The sequence below is a fragment of the Myotis nattereri genome (assembly GCF_964212035.1).
Source record: "Myotis nattereri genome assembly, chromosome: 1".
In the NCBI taxonomy this organism is placed as follows: Eukaryota; Metazoa; Chordata; class Mammalia; order Chiroptera; family Vespertilionidae; genus Myotis; species Myotis nattereri.
In genome coordinates, this window is record NC_138075.1 from 13249628 (window position 1) to 13264935 (window position 15308).

The following is a 15308-nucleotide window of genomic DNA, read 5'->3' on the forward strand; positions in this document are numbered from 1 at the left end:
ACATAAAATAATTAGCATATAGGAACAATGTGGATTATTTAATCTACATCATTTCACAAAGCTATATTTTCCCTATTGAGTCATTGGCATTTATATTGATATCAGGGCAAACTAGTTTTGCTGAATTTGATTACGTAATTTATATTTTAAGTAACCTTATCAGTGAATGAGGAGTTTGTATTGTACTTACCTCATAGGAGTAGTTAAAGAGTCCTAAAAGGCTTATGTTTGACTTGACCTGAGAGAACAGAAATGGGTTATTGAACATTCCCTATAGCAGGTGTTAGGGATGTTAAGTTAAATTGTACATTATATTTCTCTCTGTTGGTATCTTTGAGAGGGGTGTTTGTTTTTGTTGCTGTTTTTTTTTTTTTTTAATTTCTTTCCCTTGAAAAGACCATTTGGGGTTATTGAATCTGACTCCAGGGATCAGTAAGGAATTACAGTATTCCTTTTGGTTTCCTTTGCTCTGTTTTTAATAGTGCTGGCATTGTTACACCCACTCTCCCTCTCTGCAGGGTTGCCTTGGTCATTCCCTGGATGGCTGGGGAAACGTTTCGACTGGCCTTATGTAAACCGTCATCTGACTGCCTACTATATCGTGTCCTGGATTGTGGGCGCCAAGCGTTATCATGACTTGGATATTGATTATATTGGGGTTAGTAATAGATTTAAAACATGCTTACATTTATTTGTAATTTTTTAAAGTGGTACTTTGTTAACTAACCATTTTGTCTCATTGATTGTCTGCTTCCTGCATGTCACCTACTAGGGACTGAGCCCACAATCCGGGCATGTGCCCTAACAGGAATCAAACAAACCATATCCTCCTGGTTCATAAGTTGACACTCAACTACTCAGCCACACCAGTGGGGCTGAAATATATTTTTTAATGCTTGTTTTTGGTACCACCCCAGCTCAAGTTCTCTCTCTTCAAAGCCTTTCCTAGCTCTCTAGTTCTTATAACAATATTATATTTACTGTGCTGTTTAATGATTAATCTCATTTTGCTCTATAAGTCTTCTGTGGTTCTAAACCAGGGGGTGGCAAACTCCTTGAAGGACCAAAGAGTAAATATTTTAGGTTTTGTGGGTCTTAAGGGTATTATGTAGGTAATTATATACCCACTGGAGGCCCAGTGCACAAAAATTTGTGCACTCGGGGAGAAGGAGGGGGGGGTCCCTCAGCACGGCCTGTGCCCTCTCACAGTCTGGGACCCCTCGGGAGATAACGACCTGCTGGTTTGGCCTGCTCCCGGGTGGCAGAGGGCAGGCCCAATCCCTAGGTGCAGCCCCTGGTCGGGCTCAGAGCAGGGCTGATTGGGGAGTTGGAGCGCCGCCCCTGTCATGCACAGAGCAGGGCGGATCAGGAGGTTGCGATGCCACCCTCAGTCACGCTCAGGGTAGGGCTGATTGGGGGGTTGGGGCACCGCCCCCTGTCACACACAAGGCAGGGTCGATGGGGAGGTTGCGGCGCCACCCCCTGTCACGCACAGAGCAGGGCCAATCAGGGGGTTGGGGCGCTGCCCCCTGTCACAGAGCAGGGCCCATCAGGGGGGTTGGGGCTCCGTACCCTGTCACGCACAGAGCAGGGTCAATCAGGGGGTTGGGGAGCTCCCCCCTGTCACTCACAGAGTAGGGCCGATAGGGGAGTTGGTGCACCGCCCCCTGTCACACACAGAGCAGGGCGGATCAGGGGGTTGGGGCACCGCAGCCTGTCACAGAGCTGCAGGGTGATCAGCGGATTTGGGCGCTGCCCCCGTCACGCTGATCACAGTGCCGGGAGGCCTCTTGGCTCCACTGATCCTGGTGCTGGGAGGCATATTACCCTTTTACTATATAGGATAGAGGCCTGGTGCACGGGTGGGGGCCAGCTGGTTTGCCCTGAAGGGTGTCCTGGATCAGGGTGGGGGTCCCCACTGGGGTGCCTGGCCAGTCTGGGTGAGGGGCTGAGGGCTGTTTTCAGGCTGGCAGGTGACTGAAGCTCCCAACCGCTCCTTTTTTTTTTTTTTATTCTGGGCCAGCTTTAGCTCTGAGGCTCTAGCTCTTAGGCCTCTCCTGCTGAAAGCAGGTTTCTGGCCTTTGTATACCTTCTGTATTTGAAACAATGTTGCGATCCTGCTGCGTGCTGGGAAAATGACTCCTGTGTGGTTTACCTGTGACTACGTGGCTTTCTGCTGTCCTTGTTGGAAACTCGTGGGAATCATTGCAGCAATCCCTCTGTCTGTTAGGTCTCAGTGCCAGCATAGGTCCTGGCACACATCGATTTGTCAATATTGGTTGAAAGATTGAGTGCATATTCTGTTTCTTGGAAATCTCTGGTATACACTGTTTTTAAAAATACCCACATTGCTTTTTAAAATTACCCACAATACTATTTTTGAAAATAGTATTTTAATTTTAAAATTATATTGTCTTACAAATATCTATAAATTCTATATCAGGCCATTCTATAAAGTAAGAAAAAAATGGCTTTTCAGGTGATATGAAAGATGATGAGAGAAGTGGCATTTAATTATTATGTGTATTTTCTGACATTAAAAAACTTCAGACTTTTTGACTTTTTGTTTTGCAGATTTGGAATGAGAGGTCATTTGACATCAATTATATCAAGGTCTGTACAAATTAAAAATCTTTTAATCTTTAAATTACCAGTGAATAATTCCTTTATGGTTCTATGGAAATTAGTAGTAAAAACTGTATTTTTTTTACAGCACAGTTATTTGTTTTGCTAGTTGTGACACAAAATTTAAGCAAAATCTTAATATTTGTATTCATGATGAAAGCATATATAATTTCCTGTAAGTCCCAAATTTTACTTTATATGTATTTTTTATTATTATGAGTCTGTTTTGATTCCATTGCATTCTAATTCAACTTACCTTGGTTTGAAAAACTGCTATTGTAAACAATTTAGACTTCATTTCCATTTCTCTCAATCTTTAGTTTACCTGCAGCAAAACATCTCAGGATATAAGAATTTGTAGTTTGTAATTGCCATTTTGTAGCAAGATGTTATTGGAATCGGTGTCCTGTTTATTAAAATGCCTGTATAAAGAGTTCAGTAATGGCAGATGAATGTAAGTGTTCAGGTTTGATATGCCCTGTGAGCATATGTTCCATATAGTATGGTAAGATGGCCCCTGGAAATAGTCTGGGTTTGTTTTTAAGAGTAGAAATTAATAGAACACAAATAAGCCATTTATATAACAATGGCAGGGCTACTGTTTCTTTTACTTTTGCCATTTATATTGTATTTGAGATTGACCTTGGGTTTTCAGTGATGTTTTTTTTTTTTTTTTTTTTTTAAATATATTTTATTGATTTTTTACAGAGAGGAAGGGAGAGAGATAGAGAGTTAGAAACATCGATGAGAGATAAACATCGATCAGCTGCCTCCTGCACATCTCCCACTGGGGATGTGCCCGCAACCCAGGCACATGCCCCTGACCGGAATCGAACCTGGGACCCTTCAGTCCGCAGGCCGACGCTCTATCCACTGAGCCAAACAGGTTTTGGCCAGTGATGTGGTTTTTAAGTTGTGCCTGGAAAATCCCATCTGGGGTCTGAGGGTGGTGGGGGAAGGGGACATGTGAGTCTCGAGACCCTATGAACACCAGAGTAGGCACTCAGTGCTTTGCTGATTTATTTCCTGTTAACACTTAGATTGTTATTTTTAACTAGACGCCCGGTGCATGAATTCGTGCACCAGTGGGATTCCTCCGCCTGGCCTGCGGGATTGGGCTGAAATCGGCTCTCCGACATCCCCTGAAGGGTCCTGGATTGCTAGAGGGCACAGGCCATGCTGAAGGACCCCACCAGTGCATGATCAGGGCTGAGGAGGGACTGTGGGAGGGTTCAAGGGCGTGTCCGGCCTGTCTTTCTCAGTCCGGTTCGGCTGGACCCCAGCAGCCAGCTAACCTACCAGAAGGAGCATCTGCCCCCTGGTGGTCAGTGCTTGTCATAGTGAACGAATGAGCTGCCTTAGCATATCATTAGCATATTGTGCTTTGATTGGTTGAACGGATGACTGGACGACTGGACACTTAGCATATTAGGCTTTTATTATATAGGATTTTCCTGGGTGGATAGCCTTACAGGTAGGTTTTATTGCCTGTTTTCTCTGTACATGTGAAAGGCTTGCGGGCAGCAAGGGAGTATTTCTTATGGCTATTTCTAGTACGGTACAAAATCTTGAGAGCTGTAATATTTTCAGTAATGGCAGAATATTTAGAGACACAGGAAAATACTAAAAATAAAATTACAGTTTAAAGCATTTTACCAAATGGTATGTTTAATGCGATCCCAATTTGATTTTGTGTCTGCCTGAGAAATTTCCTAAGAATGCATGCCAAAACAATAGTGGTTATTTCTGGGGAGTACTATTATGGTTTTTTAAAAAATTTTCCACCCTCTCACCCAAATTTTTTATGGTTAAACATAATTTTGAAGGTAGAGGGAAAATCCCTCTAAAACATTTTAACTTCATAGGTTTATTTTTTTATTTTCCATAGGAGCCACATTTCTACTGAAAAATAATACTGACACTGTGGTCCAGTATGTTGATTTTGGAAGATACTTTAGCTACCTTGGCGTAACGCAAGAGCTGCAGTCTCTTTTGTAACCTCTCCTATGTCCTGTTTATCCTCCACACAAGGTTTTAAGAAGAATGTTGAACTATCAAGGTCTCGAGCGAGTGAAAATCATAGCGAGCGACAACCTCTGGGAGCCCATTTCTGCTTCTATGCTGCTGGACGCGGAGCTCATGGAAGTGATTGATGTTATCGGGTAAGGGATGTCTTCCTTTGAAAACTAAGGGTCCAGTGCTTGCTCTGAGTATTAACTGTGCCTTTCTTTTTGTGTTTTCCTCTCCATTTGGTTATATTTTTCAGAAAGTAGCTTTTTTCTAATTACTTAATGAAAGCCTGCATAACTGGTATTTCATTCCTTTTTCTTTGCAATGTATGAATTTTGGGATTTTTCTATGACAATAAAAGGAATTGGTAATTTTTAAAAATGGTTAATGTTTGCAGTAATAAAACATGGGTTTGTTTAGATTTGGGGCAGAATCGTACTTAAATTTTAGAAGTTATAAAAGGCAGTGTCGTGAAATCAGACTTCCTGTGGGTGGAGTTCTCTCGTGAACACTGTGGCATGATCACTGGCCATGTCTTTTGTCATGTCTCCTTAGCCATATGGCTTTGACCTTGCTCCTTAGTCCCACCTGCCTTTCAGTCTTCTTTCTGGGCCCTGGCCTCACTGTGTTCCAGCAGTATTTTTTTTTTCCCTGTTTTATTTTTTGTTATTTTATTTTTTCAGTTTGATTGAGAATTGTCATACATCACTATATAAGTTTTAGCTATATAGCACGGCGGTTTGATTTACATCTGTTATGAGGTGTTTACCACAATAGGTTTAGTTAACCTCTATCATCTCATATAGACACAATAAAAAGAAAAGAAAAATAATTCTTATTATCAGAACTTTTAGGATCTTACTCTCTTCACAGCTTTCCTATATATTGTATAGCAGTGTTAACTAGTCATTACATTGTACATTACATCCCTAGTACCTATTGATCTTATAACTGGAATTTTGTACCTTTTGACCACTTTCCGACAATTCTACTTTCAGCTACTTTTTTAAAAAAGTGAATTTTAAATATCATGACAATGTACATAAATATTTAAAAAATAGAATACACGTGTGTGTGTGTGTAATTTGTTCTTTATTTAATGTAAAGACTCTGCTTGATCTAATGGCATTTTTAATAAAGAATTTTTAATGTACACAAATGTAGGCAGAATAATATCGTGAATATCCATGTTCCCATTATTCAGCCTCCATAAGGATGAACCCATGGCCATATCATACTGTGAAATGAGAGAAATTTTGTCTGTTTACATACATTTAAACAATTATATTCCCAAAGAACCTTTACATGTTGTTGAATTAGCAGTGAATCCAGATATTGGAAGAGACCCAGATAGACTATTAGTTCTGCCCTTCTGTGCTCCGATCATTTAATCTGAGCAGGTTTTAAGTGTAATGTAACAGCTCTATTGTTTTCTGAATGAGGGATATACCACCTATTCCTATAATTTTAAAGGAGATACTTTTTCAGTTTATAAAAATAATGCATGCTCATTATAGAAAAATTAGAAAATGAGAAAACTATAAATTAGAATTTACTAGAATTCTAAACTAGAATTAGAATTTACTCAGAATCCAACATCTAAAGATCATTGGGAAGGTAATAGCATATTCTTTTCCAGGATCTATTTTTTATAAAGTATATTTTAATCAGAGATACAAGAAATATACATTTGGCTTTTGGCTGAGGCATTGAGGTTGAATATCATGTCATGGAATAAAGTTTTGGGATATAATATCACTACAAATATTAGTAGCCAGATTTTCTGAGTTGGGCATTATGGTGACGTGGCAATAATTTCTTAACCCCCTTAGGTGCTAGCTTGTTTGTGTGGTCTCTGTAGTGTATATTTATAATACTGAATAGATGCCTATTTTCAACTGATGTCAGTGACTCAACAAAGTCTTGGTGGAACCTCATTTTTGTTCAACTGTTTTTTTGTGTGTGTTCTCTATTATATATACTAATATATAATACTTATCTCTCATGAAGTTCTGGAATGCCAAATTGATAATGTGCCCTAATCCATCTTTACTAGGTCTAATGAATTCCCTAATAGGACTTTCTCTTAAAAGATTCATAACTTAAATGATGATAATAACTGCAAACTAAAACAGGACTTCACAATCATTCTTTTAATATGATTAATGCTGCTACACCAATCTACAAAGAGATAATCTAATCTTTATTATCTTCTTGTGTTATTAATTTTTTTGTAATCAATTGTTGGCCTAAAAAGTATACACTCATGTCCCTAAAGTTATTTAGCTCATATGCTCTCTTATTATTGTATTAACTGTCAGTCTGATTTCTATTCTACATTTGAAATTTCTTAGTTGTTTTTAGTCAGTAATCACTAGTTTCCACCATCATCATTATGGCAATAGTTTACTCTTGGAATAATGAATATACATTTATACTTCAACTGACTGACTCCTCTCAAAGGGGAAGGGCTCATTACTCTGGGGCAGGATTGCTCAGCCTTTGCAGGTTTGATATTTCCACTGGATGATTCTTTGCAGTGGGGACCTCCCCATCCTATGCCTGAAGGATGTTTAGCAGCATCTCTGGCCTCTACTCCCCAGATACCAGTAGCAAACCCTGCCTGCTGTGCCAGACAAAAGCACCCGGTTGAGGACCACCACTGCTCTGGGATTATAAATATTCAAGGAACTCTGTGTGGGTTTTTATTGTTTTTCTGTCTGTGTCTGGGAGTAAATGCCAAGTTGTCTTTCTCTGTCTGCTAGTGGTGGGAACAAGGGAGGGAGTACTACTTTATATAATAGACTCATTGGTCTTTTGTTTTTGGCTTCTTTCTTACTCCTTCCTTTCCAGTGTCCCAAACTCTGTACTTCCTGTGGGAAGTATGAATCCTGTCTCCACCTTATTCATCTCTTGGAGTCTCCTAGGCTCTGGCCTCCTTTGCTAACTCCCTCTATCCACATGCTTCCATACATGTTATGGTTTCCAGAAACAGAAATGTCTGATTCATCTATCAAGACTCAAGAGAATCTTGGTGGAACCTTGTTTTTGATCTTCCTTCCCATCTTGTGAGTGGTTATAGGTTTATCTCATCTTAAGGACATCCTGAGACACAAGGATGGGAAGCAGATGCTGATGACAATCAGCATCCACCTGGAAGCCGCTGTTGTTTTAAAATAGAACATGCTGGAGAAGATGTATTTTCATTTGCTTAACAAATAGATTTAAGTGCCCCTTGACGTTTCCCCATTTCCTCCTACCCTTCCTTCCTAGAGCTCACTATCCTGGGACCCACACGGTCAAGGATGCACGGTTGACTAAGAAGAAGCTCTGGTCTTCTGAAGATTTTAGCACTTTGAACAATGCCGTGGGTGCCGGCTGCTGGGGTCGCATATTGAATCAGAATTATGTCAACGGCTACATGACTTCGTAAGTTACAAAGAACTTTGAAAGGTTTTTACCTTGAAAATGTTCTAAAACACAAGTAGAAACATGTACGATGGACGTTCATGTTCTCACAACCTAGATTCAATGATTGTAAATATTTTGCCTTATTAGCTTCATCTATACCTATGTCTGTACTTAAGCTACATCCATTTATTTTTCTGTATTTGAATATAGTCTTTATTGAATAAAGTCAGGCTTATTGAGATATAATTTATGTAAAGTAAAATTCATGCATTTCTATGATTTTTAACAAGATATATATATATATATATTTATATATTATTTTTTTAATGAATGATTATAAAGTAAAATTAAAAATGTCATGGCTCTTTACCCTAAACATTTTATCATGTGGCTCCAGAAAAAGGACATTTTCCTATACGATCACAATATCATTTTGATACATAAGAGCATAAGAACATTTAAAAAAGTATTTCTAATACCCAGTCTATCCAGGTTTTCCTAATTGTCTCAAAAAGTGTCATGTATAGCTTTTTTTAAAAAACATAAGAGCCAGTCAAGCACCATGCATTGCACTTAGATGACCCTAAAATCTCCTTTAATCTAGAATAGTTTCCTTTCTTCCTCATTTCTTATGACAGGACTAGGCTTGTGGACTATCCACCTCCCAATGTGCCCCATTGATTCCTTAGAGCTTCATTAATTTGTGTAACTGTCTGTTTCCAAAACAGAGGTTCCAAGGAGAGAACACTCCTCTCTATTTCTTGGGGAAGCATTTCTTAAATGCTTTGAGAAGCTTCAATTGTAATTAGATTCAAATTAACTTTCTAAAACAAAAATAAATAGAGCAAAAGCAAGCCAATACATGCTTTTGTGATGCTAATGAGAGCTGACATATTATTCTGACAGCCCTCTTTGTTCTTTTTCTTCTATTTTTAAAAGAAAAGATGCTTCTCATGGAGAGTTTGGTTCTAAGGACTTAACTTGGTATTTAGGAGTCAGGCATGCTCATGGCAGAGATTGAGTTGACTGCATATAAATACAAAGTAGGAGGCAAAAATCACTCATATTTTTGCCATCCAGAAGTATTTGTTCTTAAAAATTTTGGAATGTGTCTTCCCATTTACATTATATATGTAAAAGTTTCATACAAAATTTTAATACAATGTACTATATAATGTTCAGGAAATAAGCTGCTTTTCACTTAACAAGGCATTATGAACTTTCCCTCATATTTAGGTATACTTTGACTTTAGCACTTTAAATGTTTATATATGTTCTTTTACATAAAGCGGGATTTCCCACACTTGCCTTGTCTCAGGAAGCACCTGATTCCTTGGCAGCTGCCCAGACCTGCTGAACCTTAATCTCCAGGGAAGGCTCCTGGGACTCTGGTGGTCTAGTCAGCACCCAGGTGATTCTGATGGCACACAGCTTTGGGAAACACTGGCGCAGAAAAGATCCCGTACCTCATGAATATTTTCCTCTTCCTAGAAATGGAAGTTGTTTCTGTTTTCGTTAACAGTTGAGTACACACTGAAATGATCAGTTGTATGCAGATGTCTATATAGACATCGGTGATTATTTCCTCAGGGTGTGTTCTTGGAAGTAGAGTCAGTATCTGCATCAGAGGTGTATAGATTGTCAAGGCACTTGTGTATATTACAAAGTGCTCTCCAGGTAGTTTAATTTGTATTTCTGGCACTAGCCAGGGGAGATACCATGTATCTTGTAATCCACGGATAAAGTCATGAGAGCTCTTAACATTTTCACTGGTAGTAAGCACTTTTTGAAAATTGGGACTATTATTTCTACTTTGTGTTTCCAGAATTAGAAGTCTTTGACTTTCTAAGAATGTCAGTCTGTCATTTTACTATGGGTGAGGACTTGCTAACAAAAATACAATTCTGTTGGTAAGCTCTCTCTAGTTTTTTTTTTTTTGGCTGTGAGGAACCTAGCAGTACCAGGGTCCAGAGCTTCCTTTTTGTCCTTGGATTTTCCTGAGAACCACAGAGTCACAATCTTAGGGGTCAGCACCCTCTCTGAAAGAATGGACCACAATGCAGACCAGCAAGCTGACCCAATTAGTACTTGTAGATGAAGCAGAATCATAGTAGTGCTACAGCCTGACCTTGTTCTGTCCTCTTCACACATTCAATTCCCACAGCAATCGCATGAGCGAGGTATAGTTCTTATCCTCATTTTACAGACCAGGAAACTGAGGGCCAGAGAGGTTAAGTGGTGGAGCCATGATTTGAACCCAGGCAGTCAGACTGTCAGAGTTCTCAATTTTATTGCAGTTGATAAAATTATATCATGAAACTGGGACACTGGGAAGGCTGACTGTCACAAGGAAAGCAAGTATGAATAAAGCCTTTATTTCTGGTACTGGTGGTGCATGGTCCATGTTCTGATTACACCATGGCTCAGTAAAACTGCACACGTTGGATTAATCTAAATTTTTTAATTATGTGATTCACCATTAACAATATTTAGATGCATCCACACTGGATTTTTCAGAATATGAAGGAAGTTAGTAAACATATGTTTTCTTGCTTCGGGTGGTCATTTTTCAGTATTTATTATCTATTTATAATAATAAAAGCATAATATGCTAATTAGACTGGATGTCCTTCCAGACAACCTTCTGGATGAAAGCTGGTGCTGCAAGGGAAGCCCAGGTCCTGGGTGTCAGGGAAGCCGGTGCTGGCAGCTGGGGAAAGGAAGGCCTACTCTTGCACAAATTTCGTGTATTGGGCCTCTAGTATCCTATCTAATAAAAGAGAAACATGGTAATTAGCTGTACCTCCGCTACCCTTCCCATTGGCTAATCAGGGTGATATGCAAATTAACTGCCAGCCAAGATGGCAGCCAGCAGCCAGGCAGTTTGAAGTGAACATGAGACTTGCTTGCTTCAGTGAGGGAGGACTCCAACGTTCCCCTCCTGCCACTGAAGGCCTCTAAGCTGCAACTCTAAGCAACTATGTTACAAATATAGAAGCTAAACAAAACCCCAGAAACCTGCTTTCAGCCAGCCGGGATCTCAGAGCTAGAGTTGAAACAGTGTTTCGATTATAGAACCCAAACAAACCAGATACCTGTTTTCAGCAGCCAAGGCCTAAGAGCTGGAGCCAAGCCTCAGAGCTAAAGCTGGCCCAGAATAAAAAGAAAAAAGAAAAAAAGGAGTGGTTGGGAGCTTCAGTCACCCGCCAGCCTGAAAACAGCCCTCAGCCCCTCACCCAGACTGGCCAAGCACCCCAGTGGGGACCCCCACCCTGAAGGGGGTATGGCCAGCTGCAGACAGCCATCATCCCCTCACCCAGGCTGGCCAGGCAACCCAGTGGGGACCCCCACCCCGATCCAGGACACCCTTCAGGACAAACCAGCTGGCCCCTACCCGTGCACCAGGCCTCTATCCTATATAGTAAAAGGGTAATATGCCTCCCAGCACCAGGATCAGCGGAGCCACGAGGCCTCCCGGCACCGGGATCAGTATGACAGGGGGCAGCGCCCAAACCCCCTGATCGCCCTGTGGCTCTGTGTGTGACAGGGTGCGGCGCCCCAACCCCCTGATCGGCCCTGCTCTGTGCCTGATAGGGGGGAGCTCCCCAACCCCCTGATCGCCCTGCGGCTATGTGTGTGACAGGGTGCAGCACCCCAACCCCATGATTGGCCCTGCTCTGTGTGTGACACGGTGCGGCGCCCCAACCCCCTGATCCGCCCTGCTCTGTGTGTGACGGGGTGGTGCCCCAACTCCCCTATCAGCCCTACTCTGTGAGTGACAGGGTGGAGCTCCCCAACCCCCTGATGGGCCCTGCTCTGTGCGTGACAGGGTATGGAGCCCCAACCCCCCTGATGGGCCCTGCTCTGTGCGTGATAGGGGGTGGCGCCGCAACCTCCCCATCGACCCTTCCTTGAATGTGACAGGGGGCAGTGCCCCAACCCCCCAATCGGCCCTACCCTGAGTGTGACTGAGGGTGGCATCGCAACCTTCCAATCCTCCCTGCTCTGTGCATGACAGGGGGCGGTGCCCCAACTCCCCAATCAGTCCTGCTCTGAGCCCGACCAGGGGCTCCACCTAGGGATTGGGCCTGCCCTCTGTCACCCGGGAGCAGGTCTAAGCCAGCAGGTCATTATCTCCCGAGGGGTCCCAGACTGCGAGAGGGCACAGGCCGGGCTGAGGGACCCTCCCCCCCCCCCCCCCGAGTGCACAAATTTTTGTGCACCGGGCCTCTAGTATATATATAAAAGGCTAATATGCAAAGTGTCCCATTGGCCCCAGCCAGCAGCCGGAAGGCCCTGATCGGCCCTGGTCACCGGCCAGGCCTAGAGACCCTACCCATGCATGCATTTTGTGCACCGGGCCTCCAGTGTTTATATAAATTATGTATACATCTTTTTACTATGTAGGATTCTAGACATTTACATTTTTATCACAAATGTTTCGTTGTTTCTCTCTTATCAAACAAATCTTCTAGAACAATCGCTTGGAATGTGGTGGCCAGTTACTATGAGCAGTTGCCCTATGGGCGCAGCGGGCTGATGACTGCCCAGGAGCCCTGGAGTGGGCACTACGTGGTAGAAGCTCCTATCTGGATATCAGGTATGGTTCCCATACCTCTCACTCTCTAAAGTCCTCCCTAAGGGCAAAGCACAACATTCTTAGAGGGGGTTGTCACGGAAAGGCTGAAACTCCCCCGCTAATTTTCCTGGCTCTTTTGGCTGTCTAACTATTAAATAGACAGAAGACAGATTATCAGCAGGAAAAAACAAGCAAATTTAAGTTTGTACATGCGGAGGTCTCATAGATATGGGACCTAAGATGTGATTAGAGTAAGTTTTTGATACACCTTTTAGACAAAGGAACTATCAACCTTTGAGGAGCTGACTGGACAACAAAATAGGCTTGGGTTCTAGTTACTGAAGAAACGCAGCAGTGCCCTAGCCGGTTTGGCTCAGTGGTGAGCATTACTGTGGGCTGAGGGGTCCTAGGTTTGATTCCTGTTAAGGGCACATGCCCAGGTTGCAGGCTTGATGTCTGGTGGGGGGCGTGCAGGAGGCACCTGATTGATGATTCTCTCTCACCATTGATGTTTCTATCTCTCTCCCTCTCCCTTCCTCTCTGAAATAAAAACATATATTTTTAAAAAAGAAAAGAAACTAAGCAGTTTGCTTACACAGCTTTCTCTGTTCTGAGTGTCCTAAATCTGGCAATAAGGAACCGGTCTCTCTGCCTCCTGGTGCAGGGAGGGTACCTTTCACCTGCGGGATTTATTTTCTGCTCTCGGGGATAGAGAGAGTCAGTGTTGCACTGCCGTCTCAACTTTAATTAAAAATCATCATTATGCTGGTTTGGCACATGTTCTGGTTGGTTAACTCCTTAAATGTTGAACTTGATTTTTTTGCATGTGGGGTCAGGTCATAGAGTATTGCTCAGTACATTTTCAGGGCCAGCATTGGAGGTGCCCAAGAAATATATATTGTGTAAATAAACTTGTTTGAAACCATAAAGCTTAGTTTTTGAAATGCATTAACTTTTTAAACCTTATTTTTGTAGTTATACTAGGATGGGTTAAAGTCAGCAGTTCTCAACCTGTGGGTTGTGACCCCTTTGGCGGTTGAATGACCCTTTCACAGGGGTTGCCTAAGACCATCCTGCCTATCAGATATTTACATTACAATTCATAACAGTAGCAACATTACAGTTATGAAGTAGCAACGAAAATAATTTTATAGTTGGGTCACAGCATGAGGAACTGTATTTAAAGGGCCAGAAGGTTTTGAACCACTGGGTTAAATAGAGATGAACAAAGGTTGGGAGAGGATAATCTTATTTTACTATTGGAAAAAGACAATTGTATTCTTGAACTGACAGAGTGTGGTTCATTTATTTTTACTAGTCTTTCTAAGAATCCTCCCACAATTGTACTATTTAACTGGACTAATTATTCCAAAGTTGGAACATGGAATTGGCAAGTATTTTCTTCCAAAATAAAAAAATAGCTTGTTTTTGAAATGCATTATTAACTTTTAAACCGTATTTTTGTAGTTATACTAGGATGCGTTAAAGTCAGCGGTTCTCAACCTGTGGGTTGCGACTCCTTTGGCGGTCGAACGACCCTTTCACAGGGGTCGCCTAATACCATCCTGTAGACAGGTTTTTAAAAAACAACCCCGTTATTACCATTTTTATCTTATTTGGCTCTTTCTATGCTTTTCTGTAGCTCATACTACTCAGTTTACTCGACCAGGTTGGTATTACCTGAAGACAGTTGGCCATTTAGAGAAAGGAGGAAGCTATGTAGCTCTGACTGATGGCTTAGGTAACCTCACCATCATCATTGAAACAATGGTAATTCTTTGTTGTTGTTTTCAGGGGGGTTGGGATTAAATCACTTTGTTTTTTAAAATCAGCTTTTGAAGATTATATATACAACTAGAGGCCTGGTTCACAAAATTCATGTGAGGTGGGTGTGTCCCTCAGCTTGGCCTGCATCCAGGCCTAAACCGGCAGTCAGACATCCCTCTCGCAATCTGGGACTGCTGGCTCCTAACTGCTTGCCTGCCTGCCTGCCTTCCTGATCACCCCTAACCACTCTGCATGCCTGCCTCATTGCCCCAAGCCACTTGCCTGCCTGCCTGATCACCCCTAACCACTCTGCATGCCTGCTTCATTGCCCCTAACCACTCGCCTGCCTGCCTGATCACCCCTAACCACTCTGCATGCCTGCCTCATTGCCCCTAACCACTCGCCTGCCTGATCACCCCTAACTGCTCACCTGCCTGCCTGATCGCCCCTATCTGCCTCTGCCTTGGCCCCCGCCACCACAGCTTCGTCCAGAATGACGTCTGGAAGGTCGTTCGGCTGTCTGGTCTCATTAGCATATTGTGCTTTTATTATTATAGATAAGCAGTATGTAGTGGAGGAAGGAACTTTTCCCTATACCCTTTCAGGTTCAATAGCTGAGGCTCCACAAATTAAACCGACAAAAGACAGAATAGCCTGAGAAAAGAAAACAGAATTTATTTGTGTATGCAGTGTACATACATGTGGGAGGAACTCAGTGATGAAATCACTCAACCAGGTGGTTAGGATTTGAATTTATACACCTAGCTTAGTGAGTAATGGAGAAAGGAGAAAGGGAGCATTTAGGGAAATAAATGACTTTTAAGAAAGATAATGGGTTTTTTCAGGAGAGCAAACAGGAGATGAGAAAGTTGGGATAGTGTTTGACTGGACTGATATGAGCAGTCTTTCCCTCTCC

At 42.1% G+C, this 15308-nt stretch overlaps 1 protein-coding gene across 1 annotated transcript in view; it reads left to right on the forward strand.

Moving 5' to 3' along the window:
• GALC (galactosylceramidase) overlaps positions 1-15308 on the forward strand; it is a gene marked incomplete at its 5' end in the record, with an annotated part of 42531 nt that overhangs the window by 10994 nt on the left and 16229 nt on the right. Inside the window, 6 exons of the mRNA XM_081082466.1 lie at positions 519-658; positions 2575-2613; positions 4657-4787; positions 7909-8064; positions 12522-12646; positions 14268-14395. Coding sequence (XP_080938592.1) covers positions 519-658; positions 2575-2613; positions 4657-4787; positions 7909-8064; positions 12522-12646; positions 14268-14395 — 719 coding nt within the window. The remainder of the gene's footprint in view (positions 1-518; positions 659-2574; positions 2614-4656; positions 4788-7908; positions 8065-12521; positions 12647-14267; positions 14396-15308) is intronic.